The 13513-nt window shown below is 41.4% G+C and overlaps 1 protein-coding gene across 1 annotated transcript in view; it reads left to right on the forward strand.

Moving 5' to 3' along the window:
- Positions 1 to 13513, forward strand: part of gli3 (GLI family zinc finger 3) — a 132852-nt gene that overhangs the window by 102188 nt on the left and 17151 nt on the right. Inside the window, exons 6-10 of the mRNA XM_084746838.1 lie at positions 2084 to 2239; positions 7058 to 7259; positions 10170 to 10389; positions 11453 to 11566; positions 13133 to 13273. Of these exons, the coding sequence (XP_084602964.1) occupies positions 2084 to 2239; positions 7058 to 7259; positions 10170 to 10389; positions 11453 to 11566; positions 13133 to 13273 (833 nt within the window). The remainder of the gene's footprint in view (positions 1 to 2083; positions 2240 to 7057; positions 7260 to 10169; positions 10390 to 11452; positions 11567 to 13132; positions 13274 to 13513) is intronic.

The raw sequence follows: 13513 nt of genomic DNA on the forward strand, positions 1-13513 counted from the left end.
GTGGCTCACCAAGTCCTGGGGCAACTCTCTGCCTTTTCCACGCTGGGTGCCACACTGAGAGCCTACCCCCTCCCGCTCCCCTCCCCCTTTTATTGCCCCCAGAATCGCACTCGGATGCCAGCGTTTCTGATTTAGAAATTCCGCAAAGCCCTTTTTCTGTGCGTGGATCCTGAATGGGCCACATTATGGTTGAATGCAAAAGCAAAGCTAAGGCGGAACACTGGAGACAATTAAGAAACTCCCCCCCTTCCACTGAAGACATAATACCCAGATCGAATTAATTTAGAATTTTTTCTTACACTCATTCAACCAATCATGGATGCATATTGCAGGCATACAGGCCAGCCTTAAGAGGAAATCTCCTCATACAGCGTTTCTTTATTTATTTTCTCTTTATTTCCTCAATCAGGGGGGAAAAAGAGCTGCAGCACTCTGTGGGTCTGAACCGACTCTATATTTGCATCCAAAACCACAGTGTTAGTCTTTTCCTTCTCTCTTTCTTAGAATATTTGCATAAGGAAGCCCACCACCAGATGTTTATTTTTAGGCGACGGTTCAAGGACTTACAACACTATAACTAAAGGAATGACTTGGAAAAGAGAGAGTGAAGTGGAGGCAGAATCGTTCACAGCATCTTTATGCACACAGATATATCTGGGCAGATTTAGGCCTTTTGTTTCTCCATGCAGTTTAAAGGAGCACAGTCGAGGAGCAGGTTGCATATCTGCACACTGCAGCCCTGATGTGTACAACACACAAGCACCATCTCTGGCAAAAGATGTGTCAGCCCACATACTCTTACCACACACACACACAAATATATATACACACTCCCTCCAAAGAGATCAAAAAACAGTGAAGAAGAAGAAAAAGGCTGTTTAAGAATTGTATTGTAAGACGATCAGTTATGCTGTGCTCAGCGTGAATGCATCAGTCAAACACTAATGCACACTCACTGTAATCTCTGAGCTAGCTAACAAACAATATAACATTTTTTATTGCTGTTTTACTTTTTGGCTAGCTAGCATACAATGTAACATTTTTTTTTTACTTTTTAGTTAGGTATATATAATATAGTGTTTTTATTTACTTTTGAACTAGCTTGCAAAGATGCTTTTTTTTTTAGCTTGCTAGCAAGCTAGTTATCGAACAATATAACTTCTTTTTTTTTTTTTTCTAGCTAGCAAACAATCTAAAATTTTTATGTATTTATTTACCTGGCTAGCAAACAATATAACTAACAAAAAAGCTCAACCAATTGATTTATCAGCTAATTCTGGTAGATATAGTGTTGGCAAAATATATTTTTTTCATTGAAAATATAAACAGGAATTCTTACCAAAACACACACAGCAAACAATATATTGGGTTTTTTTTTGTTTGTAACAATTTAACATTTTGTTAACTTTTTAGCTAGCTGGCAAACAGTATAAGTTTTGAAAAAAGATTGATCATCAAAATAGTTGATTAGTTTGTTTATTTTCTTTTGCTCAACCAATCAATTAATCAACTCATCGTTGTAGCCTTAGTGTTTGAAATATGGCACAAGATGTTTTGTTCTCTGGCAAAACATCTGTCAGCCCACATACTCTTAACCACACACACACACGCATACACACTCTCTCCAAAGTGATCAAGGAGCAGTAAGAGGAAGAGAAAACGCTGTTTAAGAATTGTATTGTAAGACGATCAGTTATGCTGTGCTGGGTATGAATGCATCAATCAAACACTAATGCACACTCACTGTAATCTCTGAGCAAGCATCCGCTAATCCCCAGTGAGGCTCTCTACTTCAGGTGATGCTCCCTGTGCAGCTGTTTTGCTTAACTTGATGGTGTTGCTAATGTGCTCATTACTGTTCTGCTGAGCTGATTATCATCTCATGTAAATGAACGCAGGTTTGTAATGCAGCGCAGGTGCTCTCCTGTCTTGTTTTCCTCTCTACCTCATTCTTTTTCTTCCTCTGCTCTTTCTCTTTTTCCAAATGCTCCCTCTTCTACCCACCTAATCTCCTTGTTCTGTCACCTTCACTTTTCGTTCGCCTTGTTTCCTCTTCGTTGACCCGATCGTTCTCCTGCTCCAGCCCCTCACACAGGTCTGACCACAGCAGAGTACTACCACCAGATGGCTCTGCTGGCGGGCCACCGCAGCCCCTACACGACCGACCTGCTCCCCTCTGTGGCGGCCACAGCCGGGACCAGCAGCGCCCTGCACATGGAGTACCTGCAGGCCATGGACAGTAAGTCTGCACTGACCTCACACAGGATTCATGACTGAGAACACAGTGTACGCTGAGCTGGGCTGCACCAGCAACGATTCATCTTTAAACCTGATTAAATCAAAATGTGACCTAGCATTAATTTTAAACTGTCATTTAAGCAGGTTTAAGTTTTTTGTGATTTTCTTTGCTTTTAGGTTAAAAAAAATGGCTAAAAAATGTTTTTTTTACAGCATTTAAGTGGCTACATTTCAATTTGTAGCATGTCCTAAGCTCACACTGAACTGTAGTGATTAAAATTATGTTTAAACAGCAGTTTTAGGTAGCCTAGGCATGAAAAAAAAAATGTATTTTTCAACCACGTGTAGCCCAGCCAGAGAAAAGACACCCACTAAATCTGTGCCTACAGGGATTGCACCTTAGCTTATTATGAGTGCATACCTGCACATTATAGCATGGGTGGCCCCAGTGGGAATTCAACCTTTAAAATGCACCTTCACAGCACACCTATCTTGTACTAAATATAGACGAAGCTGCAGCTCAACCACGGCGAGGAGGGACCTGCAACTTTACTGTGACACAATTTAAATGAGCTATTGTCTTAATGTGTTGGGCTCAGGACTGTGTGCAGAGGACTTATGCTAATGAGTTATTTTAAAGTGTAAATAGGAAATTAAACGCACAGTGAATCTTAGAAAGGTCGGACAGCCTCACCCCGCTCCCTTTGATGAGAATGTATTTAGTCAGGCAGACGCCGCTTTCATGGAAATCCGGGGTGAAGTTCCCCCTATTCCTCTGAACAAACTAATTAAAACTAGCCAAACTTGTGCGGGTATCAGAAAATTAATTGCTATTAAGTGGGAATTGGAATGTCCCACCATTCATCACTGGAGAAATCCTTTCTTCTGTGTCACTTTTTAAGATTAATAGACTGAAACAAAACAATTAGGGGCCAAATTTAAGTGGAGATGCGATGCTCCTCACTTAAAAAACGCCTGTGATCATTGCTGGTAATAACTCATCATGTTTCAACAATGTGTGTTCCAGCGGCTGAAAAATTAACACTTTAAAGCTTTGTTGGATTTCAGAAGGAAAAAAAAAAAACATACAAAGAGGAGCAGAGTCTATCAAGAGGCTTTGGCTGATAATCTGGGCTACCATGTTGCTGTGGCTATTTTAGTCTATTTCACATCAGTGTAATTACCTTCAGTGAGAGTTGTGCTAATGAAACAATGGGCCTGTCCTGCCTATTTGTGCTTTAATGGGCTATTGTCTGTGTTCGTACGGCCTAATTAGTGCCACAGCTCTCATAGATCACTATACTTAAGTCTGTATTTGTGCTCTGCATTAGTTCAGTTTAATTTACTTGCTACTTTTTCTATTAATCTGGCTTTTTTTCCCCTCATTAATAGTTTCACTTTTAGCAATATTTTGAACACTGGAACTCGTGTTTGATACAAACAAACCATTTCATTGTAGTTACTGATTATACTTTGCAAGCTATAATTGCAGAAGATTGCCAGTAATTGTAGCTGTTCAGCAAAATTTACTGAAAAATGCCAACAGACAAAAAGTGGCACATAATCTTCATACTAAATACAGGGCTGCAACTAACAATTATTTTCATTATTGATTAATCTGACAGTTACTCTCACTAATAAGTCATTTGGATTCAAAGGATTGAAGAATTCAAATTCTTTAATGTCATATACAGAAATAAACAAGTTATCAGTGCAGTGAAATTATGTCTCTACCTGGTGTCATCAATTATTGTACTTAAGATATACTCTTTAAGTTTAATAAATAAAAAAGAAAGGATATAAATAAGAAAGCAAACTGATAAAAAAGAAAAGCAGCAGCTCCTCACATTTAAGAAGCTGTAGCTAGCAAACGTTTGACATTTTGTGCTTGAGAAATGTCTGAAACACCTATTAAAATAGTTTACAACTGATTTTTTTTAATCAGCTAATTGATTAATCAACTAATCGCTTGTTTCTCTTAGTGTCTTAGTGTCTGTGTCCTAAAGTTTTCAATAGTATTAGAGGTACTGAGTCTATTAAAAAAATGATTTCATGAAGTGTTCAGTTCAGTTCAGTCTTTATTCTCCTGCCTGAAATTTAGCAAACTTTGGTGAATTCGGCATCTTCAGCCGAGCAAAACCACACAGTGTTCAGTGACTTCCTCTGTACCAGCACTGCTGTATGCAAGTTCTTAATTTAACAACAAAAAAAGAAGGAAAAATGAACCTATTTTGTGCACAGAGAGTTAATTTTCTTTTTGCCGTGGTCTTAAAAGAGGTATCGAGTATTTTTTTTTTATATTCGTATTGTATCAAGGTTTAAAAATGTGTTATAACCAGTGTTTTACACACAAAACACACCGACTAAAATAACACAGTAATGAATTAAAAACAGACTTATAAACAATGGAAGATTAAAAGTCATAAATAAAATACTAAGGACAAAATATAAAGACAAGTTGTGCAGTAAAAGTTCAGATATGTAAAGCAGTGCGAGACTGAAGTGCAGCATCCAGAATAAAGTACAGTTATTCGGTCTTCAGGCCTCCCAGGTGACAGCGTCCCTCTCAGGTGGCCCTGAGGCGTGTCGGCGAAGGTTCAACCCTCAGTTTTTGGAGCCAGCTTTTATTTCCAACGCCGTCAGTCCGGCCTGTCTAAACCCTCCCCGGCCAGAAGAATTAATGACGCGGCACGTAACCAGCCGTCCCGTCCATAAATCAAGAGGAAATTAGAGGGACAGTCCTGCTACGAGCCAGGACGCTCCACTCTCTGGCTCCCCGGTTGGCCGATTTATCATTTGGGCTGTGCATTAATAAACACCACTCCCATGAGGCTTTGCAGTGGTGGGACGCTGCCTGCTCCTAATTCAACACGAGTGAGTTCTCCTGCACTCTTAGAAATAAAACTGCTAAGTAGAACTGTAAAGGGATCTTTGGCTTGTCCCCATGGGAGAACCCATTTTGGTTCTTGGTAGAACCTTTTTAAAAAGGTTCCACTTGGAATCCTTTCAAGGAGTTCTACCTAGACATAAAGGGTTATAGCTAGAACCATCTGTGAGAGGTCTCACCCAGAACCCACTGTGAGTGGTCCTACTGAGAATGGTTCCACCCAAAACCCTATCTCAGGGTTGGTTTAAAACTGTTCCACTTTTTAAGGGTGTTAACAAGAACACATACACTCAGTAGGTTCTACCGAAAAACTTTTTAAATTCCATTTAGAACCCACTCAGGAGGTTCTTACAAAAATCCTTTTATCGAGAACACACTCAGGGGGTTCCTACTGGAAACTTTTTTAATATTCCAAGGGTTGTATCTAGGACCCACCAAAGGGGTTCTACAGGGAACATCTTTATATTATAGTTAAAAGAACCCTTGACGAAAGAGTTTTCAACAATCCTTCAAGACCTCTTTCTTCCAAAAATGGTTCTTAATAGAACCCGTACTCTTACAAAGAACTCTTATCAAACCCTTTCTTCAATAAATGGTTCTTCAGAAGCAAACGATTCTGGGTAGAACCTCAGTCCTTCAGTAAGAACACTTTTGGATGCTTTATTTCTCAGAGTGTATTTCACTTCTGCTCGATTCAGCTTGTTGTAAATAAATGGCAAATTTTGGATGTTGAGGGTTGAAATTGTCCAAACCAGGAGGATAAAAGATGATATTTTTTGCAGGATTATATGTGAAAAATAGAAAAAGACAAACTGCATTGTATTTGGCGATTGTGTGCTCTCGGGGATTTGTACGTGTATTTGTGTGCCCCCCCCCTCCAACACCCCCGTCACTAAGACATAAAAAAGACAGATTTTCCATACAATGACAATGTAAAGGGGGTGTTGCTCTCCATACAGCTTCACGCCATAGTCGAAACTCGGGCCTTCGTATGCCAGAACACCACCGCTGCCGCCGCAGAGGCATCCGCACACACACACACACACACACATCCACATCCACACACTCTGATTACCATGTGAATGGAGCGCTCTGTAATCGTTGGATGTGTCAAACGGGAGATGGAGCATTTACGTTTGGGAGATGGATGGATTGTGGGGGACGTAAATATGGAGGGGGGTTATCGGGGCTGCGTAAGCTGGTTTTGTTTGCCTTTATGAAATAACTCAAAATGTTTTATTTCCAAGTCTTGAGTCACAAAGTCATTGTGTCAGTTCACGCACAAAGCACGACATCCCCTCAGCGCTTCTTTCCCCCTCCTTCCGTCTCCCTCTGTTTTTCCCTGTCTTGTTTGTGACATCTCCATGTGAAAAGACAACAAAAGTCATGTTTTAATCTCTACCCGTGGCTCATTGTATGTGCGCAGAGAATGGTTGTGCCGTTTCCGCCTTTTACCTTTTCAAACCCCCTTTTAGTATTTCCAGTCAACACTGATTGCATTTGAATAACGAGTCAAATTGGACTTGATTAAATATTACCATACACCGTCAGAGCATTTCTCCAACATAAAAGGCATGTTTTCTCATGGATGAAATGCAAGCAGTGCATCAAGTGACAGCTGAACACTCATTCAGATGAGCCTTTTGTCTGATGATTGACAAAAATGTCATCTGCTGGGGTTAGATTAGGTTAGAGTTTGGAAGAAGTCAAACAGAAAAGGGTGTACAAACCAGCAAACGCTCCTCTTTGATCTGTAACTAATTTGTAGAAATGTAGCTGGTGTTTTCTCCAAGAAACATTGAATGAAAGGAGAACTTTTATCGGGTATGGTAACATTTATGTCATTCTTCTCTTATTCTGATCTTTTCCGGGGATTTATAAAATTAAATACGTGATGATGATGACGATGATCTCTCCCATCTTTTCCTGCAGACTCTCGTTTCTCGAGCCCGCGGCTGCCGTCCCGGCCCAGCAGGAAGCGCCCGCTGCCCATCTCGCCGCTCTCCGAGCACAGCTTTGACCTGCAGACGATGATCCGCAACTCGCCCAACTCTCTCGTCACCATGCTCAACAACTCCCGCTCCAGCTCCTCCACCAGCGGCTCCTACGGGCACCTCTCTGCTGGAGCCATCAGGTAATGACACGACATGAATTATTATTCTTGAAGCTCCCAGGTCTTTCTTTCTTTCTTTGAGGACGTAGGGGAGGTCTACTGAAAGACGCTCTCAAGTTGCATCATGGGAAATGTAGGATCCAGGATTTTTAAAAAAGGTTCACCTAAATCACATCAGTATTAGTTTAACTGTACGCTATATTTAGCATATTTTCACAGCTTTACTTTGTTGTCAGGCAGCCTTTTCTGAAGGGAAACTACCAAATATTGCTCTCTCCAAACCAACCAAACTCCATAGACAAATAAAGTAATTTTACCTCACAGCACTCAGGAGTCAGCTGGTCTGCTGCTGCCTAGATCACTTAGTTTGTTTGTGTTATTGTGTGTTTTAAAAGGGTAGTTTGGATTCACCAAAATCACACAACACAAACAAACTAACAAATCAAGGCATCAGTAGACCAGCAACTCCTGTTTCCTGCAAGGTAAAATTGCTGATTTGCCTATGGAGTTTGGTTGGTAAGGTTACAGTGATATTTGGCTATATGTCCTGTCAGAAAAGGCTGTCTGACGGCAAAGTAAATCAGTGAATATATGGTACACTTAAACTAATATTGATTTGTTTTAGGTGAACCATTTTTAAGTGGCTAAAATAAATTTTGCTGCTGACCCTGTTCACAGCAGTACATTGCAACGCTTCCGTGCTGGTACCCCTTATCGATTGTGAGGTAAAACACTGACTATGGACGAGTACCTCATACAAACCCACTTCAAATAACCCGAACTATCTCTTTAAAGTTATAAAAAATAACTCTTATCCTGTCAGGATGTCTTCAGGAGCTTTGATTGATTGTGTTTCTCTCAAGGTGGTCATTCAGGGACCAACATGTGCCGATGATAAATCAAACAGCAGCATCTCCCTGAGGGCAACGATGTCGTAGATGATTTTCTAATATCATAGACTGGCTGACTTTTCATACAGCACACTCGTAGCACCATAATGTTACTGTGGTTACGATGCACTCTGCACAGAGAAAAGGGGAAAGAAAGTGTGCGGTGGTGTGAATAAGAGTGTGTGTGTGTGTTGTCCATGTCAAACCCCCATGTGGGTGACGATCTCCCAGCCAGCCAGTCAGCCGGCCTCCCCGGCGGCTCGTGTCAGTCATCCGGTATACCTCATGGAAACGTCACATACATCACGCCCCGGTACCAGCGGCAAGCGAAGGGAAGAAAAAGAGAAGAAGAGCAAGGGGAAAAGGAAAGATCCATCGCCCCACCCACAGCCATTGATCAGCGATCTGTAAGAAGAGCCTGATCAATCACGCTGCACGCTCGGCCACTGTCCCGGTGACAGGACCCAAATAGCCAGAGCCAACAGACTGATGAGTGATATGACAAGCGGATGGGCCCCCAAATGTGTCTCGGCCCATTGATTTCCACTCGGCTCGTAATAAGATCAGCAGACATATGGGTCGCGGCGAGAGCGAAGCGTCAGGGCTCAGGATGAATGGAGGCCGCTGCTGTCGAGCCACACAGATCTGTGTTTATCTGGTGGTTCACCTGCGGTTAGACGGACCCCAGAGGAGGTTTGGTGGCTTCTGGGATTTTTAGGATAAACAAAGTTAGCCCAGGTCGAGGGTAAATAAACTGAGGGAACGAGTCGCAGTGTTGCAGGGACAGGGAATTAATTTAGCTTTATTTACATGGCTATACGACACACTCCAGATTGTTTATCATCTTCATCATTTGCCCAGTGGAAGGATGACATACTGCCTTACACAGACCACATGATAATTCACTGCGTGTTAACAAGCTGAACATTCATTGGCAGGGATTTGCCGGCAGCCCCATGGTTCCAGCATTACCGCACCATCTCCTGTCAGATTGTCCTCAGGGAGGCGGAACTATCCAGAACAATCCATTTATTCACTGTCTTTCCCCCCTTTTTTTTTTGCCTCATTGCCTTTGCTGCTGATGTTTTAGAGAAGTTGTATTTTAGTTTTATGATTAGTAGAAGTACACATTCCTTACTCAAGGAGAAGTACAGATACTTGTGTGAAAAGCAGAAGAAATGATTATTTACTCAAATAAAAGTGAAAAAGTACAGACTCTGAAGTAAAAAGTAATTTTCAAAAGGACATTTCTACCAGCTGTTTCAGTGCAAAGCTAACTGAACCTCACCTTTTCTTGACAGTCTTATCTCTCTCATGTGTTACATCTTATTACATCTGTCAGGCATAATATGCACTGATGGATTAATATTTCAGTTGATTTCATTTTTTTATTTTTGATTATTTTCATAATTAATCGATTAGTTATCAGGTCCATAAAATGTCAGAAAATGGTGACAAATGTTTCCTCAAACAGCTCAAGGTGACATCCTCACATGTTCTGTCAAAGATATTCAGTTTAGAGAGATTTTTTTACTTTTTTTTCTTAAAAGTGTAATTTTATTTTCTATGTGTTATTGTCCCGTCCATTTAGGCTGAAATAAGTCTTGATGTTGGGAAGGCGGCGCGCAATGATACAAAATAAAAAGTACAGATATTTGTATATATTTGTATTAAAATGGAGATATGCACCAATCCCCATTTTTCAATTGTCATCTAATACCGATATCTGAATTTGGATATCTGCTGATACCAATACTATACTGATAACAATGCTCTTTTTAAAGTATTATTATTATTACTACTAGTATTATTATAATTATTATTATTATCAGTAGTAGTAGTACTAGTAAGATTACATGAGGCTGAAACTGAACTTCAGTCTGGAAAGCTTGTGTAGTTTGTGTAATTGTGTCCTTCAACTGTTGTGGGGCGCTGGAGGATTCTGGCTTGGGCAGCTGATAGGCTGAGAGAAACTGTGCTTAAGTACAGTTACAAAGTATTTGTACTGATTATTTTATGACCCTCTTTTTTTTCTCTCCAGCCCTGCATTAAGCTTCGCCTACCCTCCAACCCCGGTGGCTCTGCATGTCCACCAGCAGCTGATCGGGCGTCAACCGGGCATCGTGGGCTCTGCCTTTGGCCACAGCCCACCTCTCATCCACCCGTCGCCGGCCTTCGCCACCCAGAGACCCGTGCCTGGCATCCCCCCCTCCGGGCTCAGCGCCAGCGAGCGCTCAGTCATCTCCAACGACTCCTCACAGGTGAGAGCGGCGGCAGGCGCCTGTGCGATTCATCATCACAGGTAATAGATAGCGGCGTCGCATGCCAGCCACATCTCAGGGAAACGCGGCGAGCTAACGTGGTACAGGCAGGACCCCCCCTCCACGCACTCCTCTCCTGGGAGCTTCCTCCTACTTGTGTTGTCTCTTGTTTTTAGACTGCCGAGCTCGGCCCAGAACGTGCCTGCAGCAAACAACAAGGGGCTTGTTAGCATAGAATCCCACTGCTGACTCCATTAATCACTAGAGAGAGAACAGGGATATAGAGAGGGAATATTGACATGGATGGATGGATCCAAAGGGGCTTTTTCTCTCCTTCCTCACCCCTTTCTGTATGTGCGGGCCCACATTTGAAGTAAATATTCAATGTTTATTACCCATCCTCCCTGCTGTTTCTCATCGCTTGAATTTTGTGTTACCGCGAACGAGGCCTCATTCAAATTGGGAACACCAAAATTGCCTTTTCCCTCTCCCGAATAAACAGAATATTGCTTTGGGGCCACAGCTGAATCTCGTATGTTCCAGTGAAGATAGTAGGACAAATGTGTTTCTTGTTTCACTACAACTCTGAGAACATCAACATAAGGTGAGTTAACATTTTCAGGGAAAGCCAGGAAAACTTCTTTTATTCTTGCAAGCTCCATATGTAACAAAAATTCCCCCAAGGGTGAATTTAAGTCCGGGCCAAAGTCAGGTCATCCATTGGTTCAGTGAATGGTTCATTGAATTGGTTCATGAGTTTGTTTTAATTGCTGTGATTAGGGCAGCTAATGTGATACAGTGAATTGCATAGTTTTTCATTTGTACAGTTAAAGCTCTTGCCTGGGACCGAGGACACAGAAATCATTAAAGTGCAACTACAGTTGTTTTTTTTTCTGCTTGATTAAGTAAATGATTGATCGACTTATAAGCATTGCATGCATTTTTAATTATACTACAGAGGGTAACATCAGAAATATAAGTAACACATAAAGTTAAATCTTCGATGTTGCTAAAGTCATGCCATAGGAAGCTCAAAATGCTGATTTTTCTTCTGCTTCCACAGACCAAACCAACAAGTGAATCTGCAGTGAGCAGCACAGGAGACCCGATGCACCACAAACGTTCCAAAATGAAACCAGAGGAAGAGCTGCCGAGCCCGGGAGCAGTGAGCGTACAGGTGAGGATTGTCAACATTTTACAGAAACATAAAAATATATGTTCAGTTACTGCCTTCATGGGATGTTGGGCAACACTTTCTATGAAATATAATGCATTATAAGACCCTTTATAACACTATATAACATGACAAGGTTTATAAAGACTGAAAAGTGGTGTACATGATGTATTAAAAGCACATTCATAACACATTACAATGTATTTAGGGCTTTATAAAGTTCTTTATAAATGTTTATAACCATGCATAACAACTTACAGCAACTATTTCAAGCGGTGGACATAATGCATTCATAATGCTTTATACCTCCACGCCAAAATGGCAGCAGTGTTTGAGAGAAGAATCCTGGGTTGTACAGCACATTATAACTTTAGTTATCATAACTTTAGTCAGTTATAAAGACAGCAAGAACTGCTATAACATGTCGTAACAGATTATTAAGTTTCCGAAATGGAATAATGTGTTATCAACATCATACAATTGCTAATAACCTTAATATAGTCATGCTATAGTGTATTAAGCCATTATAAGTTGTCATGCATGTTTTTAAACTTTTATAAAAAGGTTTTTAAAGTCTTATAAATGCATTAAAATGTCTTATGAATGTTCTTATAATGCATTATAGACATGACCTTCATAGAACGTGTTAGAAGAAGCTGTTAGAAGCTGTTCCTCAGCTATCTGATGAGAGTGGCACAATCTGGCGAGTAGTATCACACTGCAAACTGGTTGGAAAATCCCAGAATTCACCAGCCGATTTATATTTTTAGATTTTTCCACTAGAATAGGAAGCCCATAATATAACAGCTGGGCACCAGCCAACATGGCTGCAACAATAGACAAGCTTACCAGCCACAGTTTGTATTTATTTACCTGCGTTTGGCTGTTTGTTGGTGTTCGTTTCCCACCCTGCTCCTCTTATCAGTCGCTGTTTCCGAAGTGAAACAATTCATTGATCTTCAGGAGACTAGAAGGAAATTGTTTTTGCTTTTGTTTAATCAAAATTTTAAGTGGCTGGAAAAATGAAAGAGAAATGTGATAACAGTAAGTGTTTGCATCTGCAGGAAAAACCTTATTAGAGTCGATATTCGGGCAGAAGCAGCAGCAGATTCAGCCTGAGGTGTGTGGTTGGAAGCCCACGCTCTCCTGAATGAGCCCACACCAACTCTGCGCTCCGCTCAGCCACCTAACTGTGACAGTGAAATATGTCTGGGCTAATAGAGCAACCTACAGCAGGAAAAGGGGGTTAGATTCCTCAAATACTCGCCCCGGTCCTGTCGTATAACAACTCCCAAACACAGAGCGGGGCTTTCAGCGCTACATTTCCGCTCTGCACACTTTTCTCCCAGGCAGCCAAACAAGGCTAGATTCACAGGGGCGCTGTGGCTGAGAGCTGTAACCAAATCACTTTTGGCCATGCCTTTCATGTAAACCAGCAGGGCAGTAAAAAATGACTTTTATGACAAATTTGGATGGACTGATGTTGAGGAGAGGAAGGCAGTACCTCTAGCTTTTATGCTTTTATGTTGAGGGTGGTATTAAATAAAGCTTTTCCCTGTTGTTCCTCAGGACCATCCAGACGGGATGACCCTGGTGAAGGAGGAAGGAGACAAGGACGAGAGCAAACAGGAGCCGGAGGTGGTTTATGAGACAAACTGCCACTGGGAGAACTGTTGCCGCGAGTTTGACACACAGGAGCAGCTAGTACAAGTGAGTAGAAACACACACACAAATACTGAGCACATTTCAATATCCAGAAATCCTGTAGTGGTCTGATGATTATAATAATGGTCATATAAATGGTTAATTTTCAGCCATGATTTCAACAGCGAGTTTGGTGTTGTGTTTCAAAAGTTTGCGGCTCTGATGGAGCCAGCTAACCGGCCAAATTGTGCACAAAACACAAGAACAAGAAAGGCAAAACACCTCTAGAACAAGTGTTGCTGTTTA

Source organism: Lutjanus erythropterus, chromosome 21, assembly GCF_056507025.1.
Source record: "Lutjanus erythropterus isolate fLutEry1 chromosome 21, fLutEry1.hap2, whole genome shotgun sequence".
NCBI classification, from domain to species: domain Eukaryota; kingdom Metazoa; phylum Chordata; class Actinopteri; order Lutjaniformes; family Lutjanidae; genus Lutjanus; species Lutjanus erythropterus.